At 23.1% G+C, this 12,886-nt stretch overlaps 4 protein-coding genes across 4 annotated transcripts; 1 reads left to right on the top strand and 3 right to left on the bottom strand.

Moving 5' to 3' along the window:
- Positions 1–237: 237 nt before the first annotated feature.
- Positions 238–4,763, bottom strand: DDB_G0272897 (EGF-like domain-containing protein; the record flags this gene model as incomplete). The annotated part of the gene is made up of 5 exons (XM_639981.1): positions 238–3,086; positions 3,191–3,487; positions 3,593–3,883; positions 3,955–4,254; positions 4,358–4,763. The coding sequence occupies 5 exons, from the start codon at positions 4,761–4,763 to the stop codon at positions 238–240; spliced, it is 4,143 nt and encodes a 1,380-aa protein (XP_645073.1).
- Positions 4,764–5,664: 901 nt separating this feature from the next.
- Positions 5,665–10,168, bottom strand: DDB_G0272805 (EGF-like domain-containing protein; the record flags this gene model as incomplete). The annotated part of the gene is made up of 5 exons (XM_639980.2): positions 5,665–8,510; positions 8,649–8,945; positions 9,039–9,329; positions 9,393–9,689; positions 9,763–10,168. 5 exons carry the CDS (start codon positions 10,166–10,168, stop codon positions 5,665–5,667), a joined length of 4,137 nt encoding a protein of 1,378 aa, XP_645072.2.
- Positions 10,169–10,584: 416 nt separating this feature from the next.
- On the bottom strand, positions 10,585–10,815 carry DDB_G0272803 (hypothetical protein; the record flags this gene model as incomplete). Its single annotated transcript, XM_639979.1, has 1 exon — positions 10,585–10,815. One exon carries the CDS (start codon positions 10,813–10,815, stop codon positions 10,585–10,587), a length of 231 nt encoding a protein of 76 aa, XP_645071.1.
- Positions 10,816–12,101: 1,286 nt separating this feature from the next.
- DDB_G0272895 (hypothetical protein) lies at positions 12,102–12,478 on the top strand (the record flags this gene model as incomplete). Its single annotated transcript, XM_639978.1, has 2 exons — positions 12,102–12,144; positions 12,258–12,478. The coding sequence occupies 2 exons, from the start codon at positions 12,102–12,104 to the stop codon at positions 12,476–12,478; spliced, it is 264 nt and encodes an 87-aa protein (XP_645070.1).
- Positions 12,479–12,886: the final 408 nt, after the last annotated feature.

The raw sequence follows: 12,886 nt of genomic DNA, 5'->3' as shown, positions 1-12,886 counted from the left end.
CCCAAGCCATAGTTAGAAAATTGTTTTTGTTGTCCTATTTATTTCTTTTTATTTTAATTTTATTTTAATTTTTTTCATCTTATAATTATTATTATTATTATTATTATTATTATTATTATTATTATTATTATTATTATTATTATTATTATTTATTATAAAAAGAGAATTTTAGGATTATTAACTAATTTTTTTTTTTTATTAAAAAGTTGGGACGAAATCAATTATTTATTAAGCCGATCAGTTCATTTTTTGTAATTTGTTTTGTACTTTTCTTTGGAACAAAACCGATTTTTTGTTTTTCACAACCAAGTAAACAACTGATACAATAACTACAGTGGCAAAAGCAACGGAACCAATAATAATACCAGCGAGTTGAGCACTTGTTAGTTTTGATTTATTTGATGTACAAATTGAATTATTATCATTATTTGATACTGGTTTACTATCTACTAATACTGAAAAGTCTGGATCAATAATTATTGATTGTTTATAGTTTGGTATTGTAATACCAATGAATGATTGTGATACTGATGATGTTTGAACTGAGTTCATTTTTGAATCTAATAATTGATTTTCAATTGAAGATACTTTTGAATCGATGATTGCTCTTTTAATGAATCTACCATAAAGTGAATGGTCATCAATTTGAATTTTAAAGAAGTTTGAATTATCACCATCGCTTGTATCTCCAAATTCTTTTAATGAACAAGTATCTTTGGAAGTTGATGATTCGAATAATGCTGACATTACAAGTTGAAGACTATTTAATTGATTTAAAAATTTATATTCTGTAATTTCAATTGTATATTTAATACTTGATGGATTCATTGTTATATTATTATTTGCGAATTGAATGATTTTTGTTTGATTGAACCATTCTAAAGTTACAGTAATATTAGTTATTAATGGATTTGTTGATTTTGTATCACCACTTTGGATACTTGTAAAGTATTGACTTTTAATATTATTAATTGGTGTATAAATCCATTTATCAAATGTATATAAATTAACTTGATTCGAATTAAAATCTAATTCTCTTAATGATACAATTGAAATCAATGATTTGAATAAATAATTTGTACTATTTGATGTTTGATTATTGTTATCGATAATTGGTAATTCAGTTGATGGCTGTGATGTATTTGTTGATGGTTGTGGTATAATTATAACTTGTGAATTACAATCATTACCAATCCAAGGTGGATAACAAATACATCCACTTGGCGAACAAAAACCTTGTTTTGATCCACCACATACTGGTTCACCTAAACATGTTTGTGGTTTATTCGTTGGTATTGGTGATGATGTAGGTATTGGTGTTTGTGTTGGTGTTGGATCTATAAAATTATAAACTATTGGATTGACAGTGAATTCATTTGATGTGAGTGGTAGGTCTGAAACTTTGATAATGAATGGTTTATCAGTTGGTTTAATATTTTTAATAAACATTGCACTCCAATAAACTGTAGTTGGTACTATTATTTGATTAAAGCTTGAGTCTCCTTCATATTTTACATATACTTGTTGCGTTGAATTGAAACATCTACCTGTTATCCATAACTCGCTATCAAATGAATTAAATTTACTGCATTTTGTGATTTGTATTACTTTATTAAAAGCTATATTATTAATTGTATATATAAAAGATAAATTATTTAGTGATTCGCTTGAATATCCGCTATAATAACCGCCATTATTAATGAATCCATAAACACTGAAAATAATATCTGAATTGTATCCAAATCCTATTGGTAAATTGATGGTACATGTATAGGTTGCAGCTGTTTCGTTTATTGAAATAATAGATGATACACATTCAAGTGTTTGTGCTTCTATTGTTTGAATGTAAACAATTGGATATTGTTTATCTTTTAAACCACTTTCAATATCTACTGCTTCAAAGTTGAATAATAAATATTGAGTACCATCACTATTTTGTCTTAATATTGGTATGAATGAAGTTAAAATTGGTGGTGAACTATCGATACCATCATTTTCACCACTACATGTTTTATATACTTTATTTATTGTTGGATCTGATAAATAATTTATAAATACATTTTTAATACCATCTATTCCATTAACTACTGAAAATTCACCTGAATAACCTTGAGTATCATATAATTTAACTTGTGTGATAATATAATTTTGAGATGCGCATTTACTTGGTAAAGTTATATTAATTTGATAATCACCATTAAATTTATCACCTCTTGTTAAATTTTGAGTTGTTAAATGGAATTTATAAGTTGAACTATCCATTTCACCTCTCACTATAATATCACCATAATCAAAACCATTAATTGGATCATCTATTGTAAATTTCCAACCAAATTCATTTGTTGAATTAACCTTTTCAATATTACTAAATATTGGTCCATATTCATCGAAATGTTTAGAAACAACTATTAGTTGTGATGATAAAGGAAACATATCATTTGTTATTGCTCGAAAACCACACCATAAAAAGAAACTGAGTGGACCAGGTCTAGTGTTTGCAAGAACTGTAAATTTAATTTGATATTTTGAAATTGTTGAATTCCAAGTTGCAAACTTTAAACTATTGAAATCTATATTAGAATCTGTGGTATTACTATTTAAAATAAAAAGTGAGAATGAAGCTGAAGGATTACTATGGGTTTGAGTACCATTATAATTGAAATAAATTATATTATCAACTGATTTATTTGCCACATCAATATAATTTTTTAAAAATGTAATATTTTCTATTAAAACAGGTAATATTGTTGGAGCTTTATAATCTATAACTGAAAATGGATTAATTGAAAAATAACTATTTAAATAATAAACTTGACTCTTTTTAAAAGTTGAATCTCCAATAGATAAAAATTGAAAACCACGCCCTTTAAAATCATAAACAATTTCATATATATTATTTTCAGCATCTACCAATGATTCTTGTCTATATATTCCATTTGCATCATCATCATTAATTTGAATGAAAAGATTATAACCAATCTCTTTATATGTTGGTTTTATTTTAATTCTTAATAAATGAAATTGTTCAAAAAGGTATATAACTTTACATGATTCTAATTCTAATGGTAGTAATGATGAATTTATTGCTATATTTAAAAATATTTTTTAATGTTAGTAATTGTTTTGAGTGTGTGTGTGTTGTTCGGTAGTAGTTTAGAATATTAATGATTTTATATGTGTATATACTTACTATTGTCTATTTGAATATTTAAATTTCGATTATTAAAGGTCAATAAACCAAAATTGTTTGGCGAATATGTGGGTTTTAAAAATGATGCTTTTAAAGAATAGTTTGAATTTTGACCACTTTCAAACCCAAATGGCCAACTAAAGATATATTGAAAACCTAAATTCCATCTAAAATAAAATGAAAATGTTTCATACTGGGTATTTGAATTGAATCCAAATGAAAACATTGTTGAGTTTAATGTTAAAGGTACTGATATTGGTTCAACAATGACATTTGGAAATGTAAAATTAAAATTATCTATTCATTTTTTTAAAAAAAAAAATTAAAATAATGTCAATAGAAATTAATCTTTGATATATGTATATATTAAAAAGTAATTAAATTTAATTTTAACAAACTTACTAAAAACATTTAAATTTGGATCACTATAAATTGTTGTTAATGAGTTATTAATTTTTGCGAAAATAGAATATTGTGTATGAACTTGGCCAATGAATGTTGTACCTTTTCCTGGTATTTCATATGATGGAGTTGGAATATTATTTGTAATATCTTCAATAAATAATGGATCATATTCAATGGTTTCATTTAATGTAATAGAGTAAACTGGTGAACAATTAATTCCAAATTCTTTAACATCAGTTTGGTTTGGGTAGATCTTAAATGTAATATCCTTTTCTTCTACATTCATTTCTTAAAATAATAATAATTTTAATATCTTTTTTTTTTTTTTTTTTTTTTTTAAATTTAATTATTATACTTACTTGAAAAATATAAAAAAGGAATTGTAATATTTACAGTATATTGTTGATCTGAACTATCCAAGAATCTTATTGATATATTAAACTCTGATATTAAATTATTTTTATCAAATCCTACACCAACAAAGAATAAATTTGAATATCCCTCTAAGCTCATTGCAACATTTGAAGGACTTGAAACATTTAGCAAATTTAGTGGATATTTTAAACCTGCAAAGTGTATTGTTGCTGTATAAGGAAAAAGTGTAAATTTATAATTGTTACTTGTTAAAACATTGACCTTCATCAATTCTCGAGGGATATCTATAAAATTGATATTAAAGTTAATTATTTTTTTTTTTTTTTTAATTTTTTTTTTTTTTTTTTTTTTTTTTTTTTTTTTTTTAATTTAGTTTTATATACAAACATTCACAAGAATAAGTTATTGAGATATTTTTATAAATAATTTGATCATTTTGCAATGTTGCATTTATTAATAATGTATAAGTATTTGGTGTTTTATTTTTAACTATAACTGTGGCAATTCCTCCATATTCTTTCTTATTGATTAGAGAGACTGTTGCATCTGTGTCATTGGTGAAAACCATCAAATTTGTTCCACTATTCGAGTAATCAACTATTGCAATCGAAAAAACATATGAACAAATTTTTTGATTTGTTGAATCTGGGTATCTATTATAAGCACCTTCTTCTTGATTTGTAATATCATACAATTGAAACTGTCCTTCAACCCCAATTATTAAATTATTTATTGTTGAAAAGCTATTTATTATCGCCAATGTTAGGATTATCAATAAAATTTTCTTTATCATTTTTTTTTTTTGTTTATTTAAACTTGCAATAAGTTTTTTTTTTTTTATTAAAACAACAAAAAAAAAAAAAAAAAACTTGCCCTTTAGCAAACATTTTTTTTTATTTTTGCTTTTTTTTTTTTTTTTACGATTTGCTGAGCTAATAAAAGATATTTAAAAAAAGATATTTTAAAAAAAAAAAAAAAAATAAATAAATAAAAAATAAAAAACAAAAAAAAAATTTTGAAATTCTAAGGGGCAAACAGAAAAAAAAAAAAAAAAAAAGACACAAAATTTCTTTTCGCTTTTATTACCAAACAAATTGGTGTCGTTTTGTTAAAAAAAAAAAAAAAAAAACAAAATATTGATGATTGTTTTTTATATATATTTTATAAGGCGGTTGTAAAAATTTTTGCATTAAAGTGTTCCTCTTTTTTTTTATTTTTTTTTTTTACTTTTATTTTTTTTATTTTCTGTGTAACTCCCCTTATTATTTTATCTTTTATTATTATTGTTATTTTTAAAAAAACAACATTCATCTAAATGATTGGTTCATTTTACTTGTTTTTTATTTTTTTTTTGGTTTTTTTTTTTCTTTTTACCAAATAATTGGTTTTTTGGTGTTGTTGATGAAATCAATTGCTTTTTCTTTCTACTAATCTTGATCCATTTTTTTGTTCTATCTCAAGCTAATTGATTATATAATTAATGGTGATTTTGTCTTTTTTTTTTTTTTTTAAAGATTAATTTAAAAAATAATAAAAAAAAAAAAATTAAAATTTTTTTTATATATACTTTTTTTTTCGAATTAAAAGTCCTGTTTTTATTTGTTTTTATCTTTTATTTTTTATTTTTTATTTTTATTTTTTTTCCAAGATTTATAATTTAAATATTAGAATTAAATTAACTGATTAAGTAATTATCAGTTAATTGTTTGTAATTTCTTTTGTACTTTTCTTTGGAATTTTTTTGATTTTCTGTTTTTCACAACCAAGTAAACAACTGATACAATAACTACAGTGGCAAAAGCAATAGAACCAATAATAATACCAGCGAGTTGAGCACTTGTTAGTTTTGATTTATTTGATGTACAAATTGAATTATTATCATTATTTGATACTGGTTTACTATCTACTAATACTGAAAAGTCTGGATCAATAATTATTGATTGTTTATAGTTTGGTATTGTAATACCAATGAATGATTGTGATACTGATGATGTTTGAATTGAGTTCATTTTTGAATCTAATAATTGATTTTCAATTGAAGACACTTTTGAATCGATGATTGCTCTTTTAATGAATCTACCATAAAGTGAATGATCATCAATTTGAATTTTAAAGAAGTTTGAATTATCACCATCGCTTGTATCTCCAAATACTTTTAATGAACAAGTATCTTTGGAAGTTGATGATTCGAATAATGCTGACATTACAAGTTGAAGACTATTTAATTGTTTTAAAAATTTATATTCTGTAATTTCAATTGTATATTTAATACTTGATGGATTCATTGTTATATTATTATTTGCGAATTGAATAATTGTCGTTTGATTGAACCATTCTAAAGTTACAGTAATATTGGTTGTTAATGTATTTGTTGATTTTGTATCACCACTTTGAATACTTGTAAAGTATTGACTTTTAATATTATTAATTGGTGTATAAATCCATTTATCAAATGTATATAAATTAACTTGATTTGAATTAAAATCTAATTCTCTTAATGATACAATTGAAATCAATGATTTGAATAAATAATTTGTACTATTTGATGTTTGATTATTGTTATCGATAATTGGTAATTCAGTTGATGGTTGTGATGTATTTGTTGATGGTTGTGGTATAATTATAACTTGTGAATTACAATCATTACCAATCCAAGGTGGATAACAAATACATCCACTTGATGAACAAAAACCTTGTTTTGATCCACCACATACTGGTTCACCTAAACATGTTTGTGGTTTATTCGTTGGCATTGGTGATGATGTAGGTATTGGTGTTTGTGTTGGTGTTGGATCTATAAAATTATAAACTATTGGATTGACAGTGAATTCATTTGATGTGAGTGGTAGGTCTGAAACTTTGATAATGAATGGTTTATCGGTTGGTTTAATATTTTTAATAAAAATTGCACTCCAATAAACTGTAGTTGGTACTATTTGATTAAAGCTTGAGTCTCCTTCATATTTTACATATACTTGTTGCGTTGAATTGAAACATCTACCTGTTATCCATAACTCGCTATCAAATGAATTAAATTTACTGCATTTTGTGATTTGTATTACTTTATTAAAAGTTATATTATTAATTGTATATATAAAAGATAAATTATTTAGTGATTCGCTTGAATATCCGCTATAATAACCGCCATTATTAATGAATCCATAAACACTGAAAATAATATCTGAATTGTATCCAAATCCTATTGGTAAATCGATAGTACATGTATAGGTTGCAGCTGTTTCGTTTATTGAAATAATAGATGATACACATTCAAGTGTTTGTACTTCTATTGTTTCAATATAAACAACTGGATATTGTTTATCTTTTAAACCACTTTCAATATCTACTGCTTCAAAGTTGAATGATAAGTATTGAGTACCATCACTATTTTGTTTTAATATTGGTATGAATGAAGTTAAAATTGGTGGTGAACTATCGATACCATCATTTTCACCACTACATGTTTTATATACTTTATTTATTGTTGGATCTGATAAATAATTTATAAATACATTTTTAATACCATCCATTTCACCAACTACATAAAATTCACCTGAAAAGCCTTGAGTATCATATAATTTAACTTGTGTGATAATATAATTTTGAGATGCACATTTACTTGGTAAAGTTATATTAATTTGATAATCACCATTAAATTTATCACCTCTTGTTAAATTTTGAGTTGTTAAATGGAATTTATAAGTTGAACTATCCATTTCACCTCTCACTATAATATCACCATAATCAAAACCATTAATTGGATCATCTATTGTAAATTTCCAACCAAATTCATTTGGTGAATTAATTTTTTCAATATTACTAAATATTGGTCCATACGCATCGAAATGTTTAGAAACAATAAATAGTTGTGATGATAAAGGAAACATATCATTTGTTATTGAAGATTGATAACCACACATTAAAAAGAAACTGAGTGGACCAGGTCTAGTGTTTGCAAGAACTGTAAATTTAATTTGATATTTTGAAATTGTTGAATTCCAAGTTGCAAACTTTAAACTATCGAAAACTATATTAGATTCTGTGGTATTACTATTTAAAATAAAAAGTGAGAATGAAGCTGAAGGATCACTATGGGCTTGAGTACCATTATAATTGAAATAAATTATATTATCAACTGATTTATTTGCCACATCAATATAATTTTTTAAAAATGTAATATTTTCTATTAAAACAGGTAATATTGTTGGAGCTTTATAATCTATAACTGAAAATGGATTAATTGAAAAATAACTATTTACATAATAAACTTGACTCTTTTTAAAAGTTGAATCTCCAATAGATAAAACTGAAAATCCACGCCCTTTAAAATCATAAACAATTTCATATATATTATTTTCAGCATCTACCAATGATTCTTGTCTATATATTGCATTTGCATCATCATTAATTTGAATGAAAAGATTATAACCAATCTCTTTATATGTTGGTTTTATTTTAATTATTAATAAATGAAATTGTTCAAAAAGGTATATAACTTTACATGATTCTAATTCTAATGGTAGTAATGATGAATTTATCGCTATTTTTAAAAATATTTTTTAATGTTAGTACTTGTTTGTGTGTGGGGTGTGTGTGTGTGTTATTCAGTAGTAGTTTAGAATATTAATGATTATATATGTATATTAGAATATTAATGATTATATGTATATATACTTACTATTGTCTATTTGAATAATAAAATTTTCATTATTAAAGGTCAATAAACCAAAATTGTTTGGCGAATACGTGGGTTTTAAAAATGATACTTTTAAAGAATAGTTTGAATTTTGACCACTTTCAAACCCAAATGGCCAACTAAAGATATATTGAAAACCTAAATTCCATCTAAAATAAAATGGAAAAATTGCATACTGAAAACTTGAAGTGAACCCAAATGAAAACATTGTTGAGTTTAATATTAAAGGTAATGATACTGGTTCAACAATGACATTTGGAAATGTAAAATTAAAGTTTTCTATTCATTTTTTTTTAAATAATGTCAATAGAAATTAATCTTTGATATATGTATATATTAAAAAGTAATTGAATTTAATTTTAAAAAACTTACTTGAAACATTTAAATTTGGGTTACTATAAATTGTTGTTAATGAGTTATTAATTTGTGCGAAAATAGAATATTGTGTATAAACATAACCAATGAATGTTGTACCTTTTCCTGGTATTTCATATGATGGAGTAGGCATACGACGTGAAACATCTTCAATAAATAATGGATCATATTCAATGGTTTCATTTAATGTAATAGAGTAAACTGGTGAACAATTAACTCCAAGTACTGTAACATCGGTTTGGTTTGGATAGATCTTGAATGTAATATCCTTTTCTTCTACATTCATTTCTTATAATAATAATAATTTTAATATCTTATTTTTTTTTTTTTAAATTTAATTATTATACTTACTTGAAAAATAAAAAAAAGGAATTGTAATATTCACAGTATATTGTTGATCTGAACTATCCAAGAAAAGTATTGATATATTAGACTCTGGTACAAAATTATATTTATTAAAATCTACACTAACATATAATAAATTTGAATAAAAATTATTTATGTTTATCCAAGAAGGACTTGAAACATTTAGATAAGATATTTGATATTTTAAACCTGTAAAGTGTATTAATGTTGTATAAGGATTAATTGTAAATTTATAATTGTTACTTGTTAAAACATTGACCTTCATCAATTCTCGAGGGATATCTATATAAAATTGGTATTGAAATTAATTAATTATTTATTTTTGTTTTTTTAATTTTAAATTTTATATACAAACATTCACAAGAATAAGTTATTGAGATATTCTTATAAATATTTTGACCATTTTGCAATGTTGCATTTATTAATAATGTATAAGTATTTGGTGTTTTATTTTTAACTATAACTGTGGCAATTCCTCCATATTCTTTCCTAATGATTTGATAGACCATTGCATCTGTATCATTGGTGAAAACATTCAAAGTTGCCCCACTATTCGAGTAATCAACTATTGCAATCGAAAAAACATATGAACAAATTTTTTGATTTGTTGAATCTGGGTATCTATTATAAGCACCTTCTTCTTGATTTGTAATATCATACAATTGAAACTGTCCTTCAACCCCAATTATTAAATTATTTATTGTTGAAAAGCTATTTATTATCACCAATGTTAGGATTATTAATAAAATTTTCTTTATCATTTTTTTTTTTTAAAAAAAAAAATAAAAAAAAAAAAAAAAAAAACGTTCCCCATTTTTTTTTTTACGATTTGATAAAGATATTTATAAAAAGATATTTATAAAAAGATATTTTAAAAAAAAAATTAAAAAAAATATTTTTTGAATTTCAAGACTACCTCACAACAAAATTTCATTGTTTTTATTTTTTATTTCTTTTTTTTGATCCCAACAAACACATTATAAATGGTACAATAATAATAATAATAATAATAATAATAATAATAATAATAATAATAATTGTTTAATTTATTTAATTTCTAATACTAACATAAAATTTGTTTGGTAGAGTTGGATCTGGAATAAAATCATTTATGTTTTATTTGTTGAAGATTTTGTTTATTTAGTCCAAAATACCTTGTTTAGTTGTTATAAATCCATTAGCTTGAAGACTTGGCATAATATGACTTGTGTTTGGATTTTGTTGTATTAGTTGTGAATTCATCAGATTGAAGACTTGGCATAATATGATTTGTGTTTGGATTTTGTTGTTGTATTAGTTGTTGTTGTGCTTGTATTAGTTTTTGTTGTGTTCCTAATGTTGCTAGTAGTTGTTTGCATTGACATTGTTCTTTTTTAGGTTGATTACAACCTCTACAAATGTATACCATTTTTTGTTTAGTAATAATTTAGCCAAATAAAAAAATAAAAAAATATAATAAAAAAAATCAAAAAAAAAAATTTTGGTTATTGAATTTTCTATTGTGCCTTTTTTTAATAATTAATTTTGAAAAATTTTAGTAAAATATATTTTTTAAAAAACAAAAAAAAAAAAAAAAAAAAAAAAAAAAAAAGAAAACAAAGAAAAAAAATAAAAAAATTTAAAAAAAAAAATAATATAATATAAAAAAATATAAAGCAGTTATTCATTTTTAATTAAATTACCAAATAAAGAGTTTTAATTTAAAGGATTAAACAAAAATCAATCAATAGGTTTATTTAAATGTAAAGTAGTTATATTTATATTATCAAATAAAGAATTTTAATTTTAAAGTAATAAACAATAAACAATAAACAATAAAAAATAATAAATATGTTTATTTATTTTAATTTTAAAATGCACAATAAATTTCTTTATTTAATTTAAATTATGGAACAATGAATTTTAATTTATAAAAAAAAAAAAAAAAAAAAAAAATCACCAATACACAGAGAATAATAAAATAAAATTATTTGTTGATATTATAATAAAAATGATAAAAAATATTAAATTAATTTTAAATATTAATATCTTTTTTTTCATTATTATTTTCCTTTGTTATATAAAGGAATTTCCTTTATAAGTGATTCGCTTGAATATCCGCTATAATAACCGCCATAGTCAATATTGGTCCATATTCATTGAAATGTTTAGAAACAATTAATAGTTGTGATGATAAAGGAAACATATCATTTGTTATTGAAGATTGATAAGTACTAATTAAAAAGAAACTGAGTGGATCAGGTCTAGTATTTGTAAGAACTGTAAATTTAATTTGATTTTTTGAAACTATTGAAATATATATTAGATCATATCTGTATTACTACTATTTAAAATAAAAAGTGAGAATGTAGCTGAAGATCACTGTGGCCTGAGTATCATTATAATTGAAATAAATTATATTATCAACTCCTATTAAGATTTAAAAATAAAAAATTTAATATTTAAAAAAAAAAAAAAATATTTTCAAATAATTTTTTTTTTTTTTTTTTTTAAATCCATAATTTTAAAAATATTTTGACACATACACCATATCGATGAATCATTACATCAAAATACCTTAGTAAGTTTTTTTTATTTTTTTATTTTTTCAATTTGTTTAAATAATTAATTTTTATTAATTATATATATATACTCAAAATGATAAATTTTATTTAATTTTTAAAAATATTTCATCACCAAATAGACAAGAAAGATATGAAGCAGTTAAATGTGTTAGAGAAATTTTATCTGATGGTAAGTTTTTTATTTTTATTTTTTTTTTTTTTTAATTGACTTTTTTTTTTTTAAATTGACTTTTTTTTTTTAAATGACTTTTTTTTTTTTTTTTTTATTATTTATTATAAAAAAAAGATAATAATCCACAAATTGATAGAGTTATTAGTTCAGGGTTAGTACTAATTTTACATAGATATTTAGTTGATGAAACAGATACTTCAATTCAATACGAAGCATCATGGGCATTAACAAATGTTGCATCAGGATCTTCAAAACATACAAATTATATTGTAGGGAATGAAATTCATAATTCTGTATTAAGTAAGGCAATTGCAGAGTTGAGGCACCACAGATAGCCTTAGCAATAGCGCAGGTGGCTTCAAGTTTTGTTCTTAAATTGATCGATGAGTTTTTACCGGTTTCAATAGCTCTTTTAAGCAAACATTCGTCTATGACTCTTTGGACTTGATCTGTTGGACCATTGGTAATATATAATAAAAAATAATAACCTCACGTCACCAATGCTTCTGATGGTGATGATAAGATTTTAGGAAACACTTTCAATACATTACATTGTAACAAATACTCTATAACGTCATAGAAACCTGAAAGCATATTACCAATTGTATTGAATCCGTATTTAATACAATCTTTTTGATCTGATTCGAAAATGATTTCAATGATAACCTCAACCAATCCCATAGATATAATATTGTCAAAGATCTCATGCTCTTCATTGGTTGATTCGGTCAAGCATGATAATG

This window comes from Dictyostelium discoideum (assembly GCF_000004695.1).
Source record: "Dictyostelium discoideum AX4 chromosome 2 chromosome, whole genome shotgun sequence".
Taxonomy (NCBI): Eukaryota; Evosea; class Eumycetozoa; order Dictyosteliales; family Dictyosteliaceae; genus Dictyostelium; species Dictyostelium discoideum.
The sequence above is the reverse complement of the archived record's forward strand: the minus strand, read 5'-3'. Positions and strand labels throughout refer to the sequence as shown.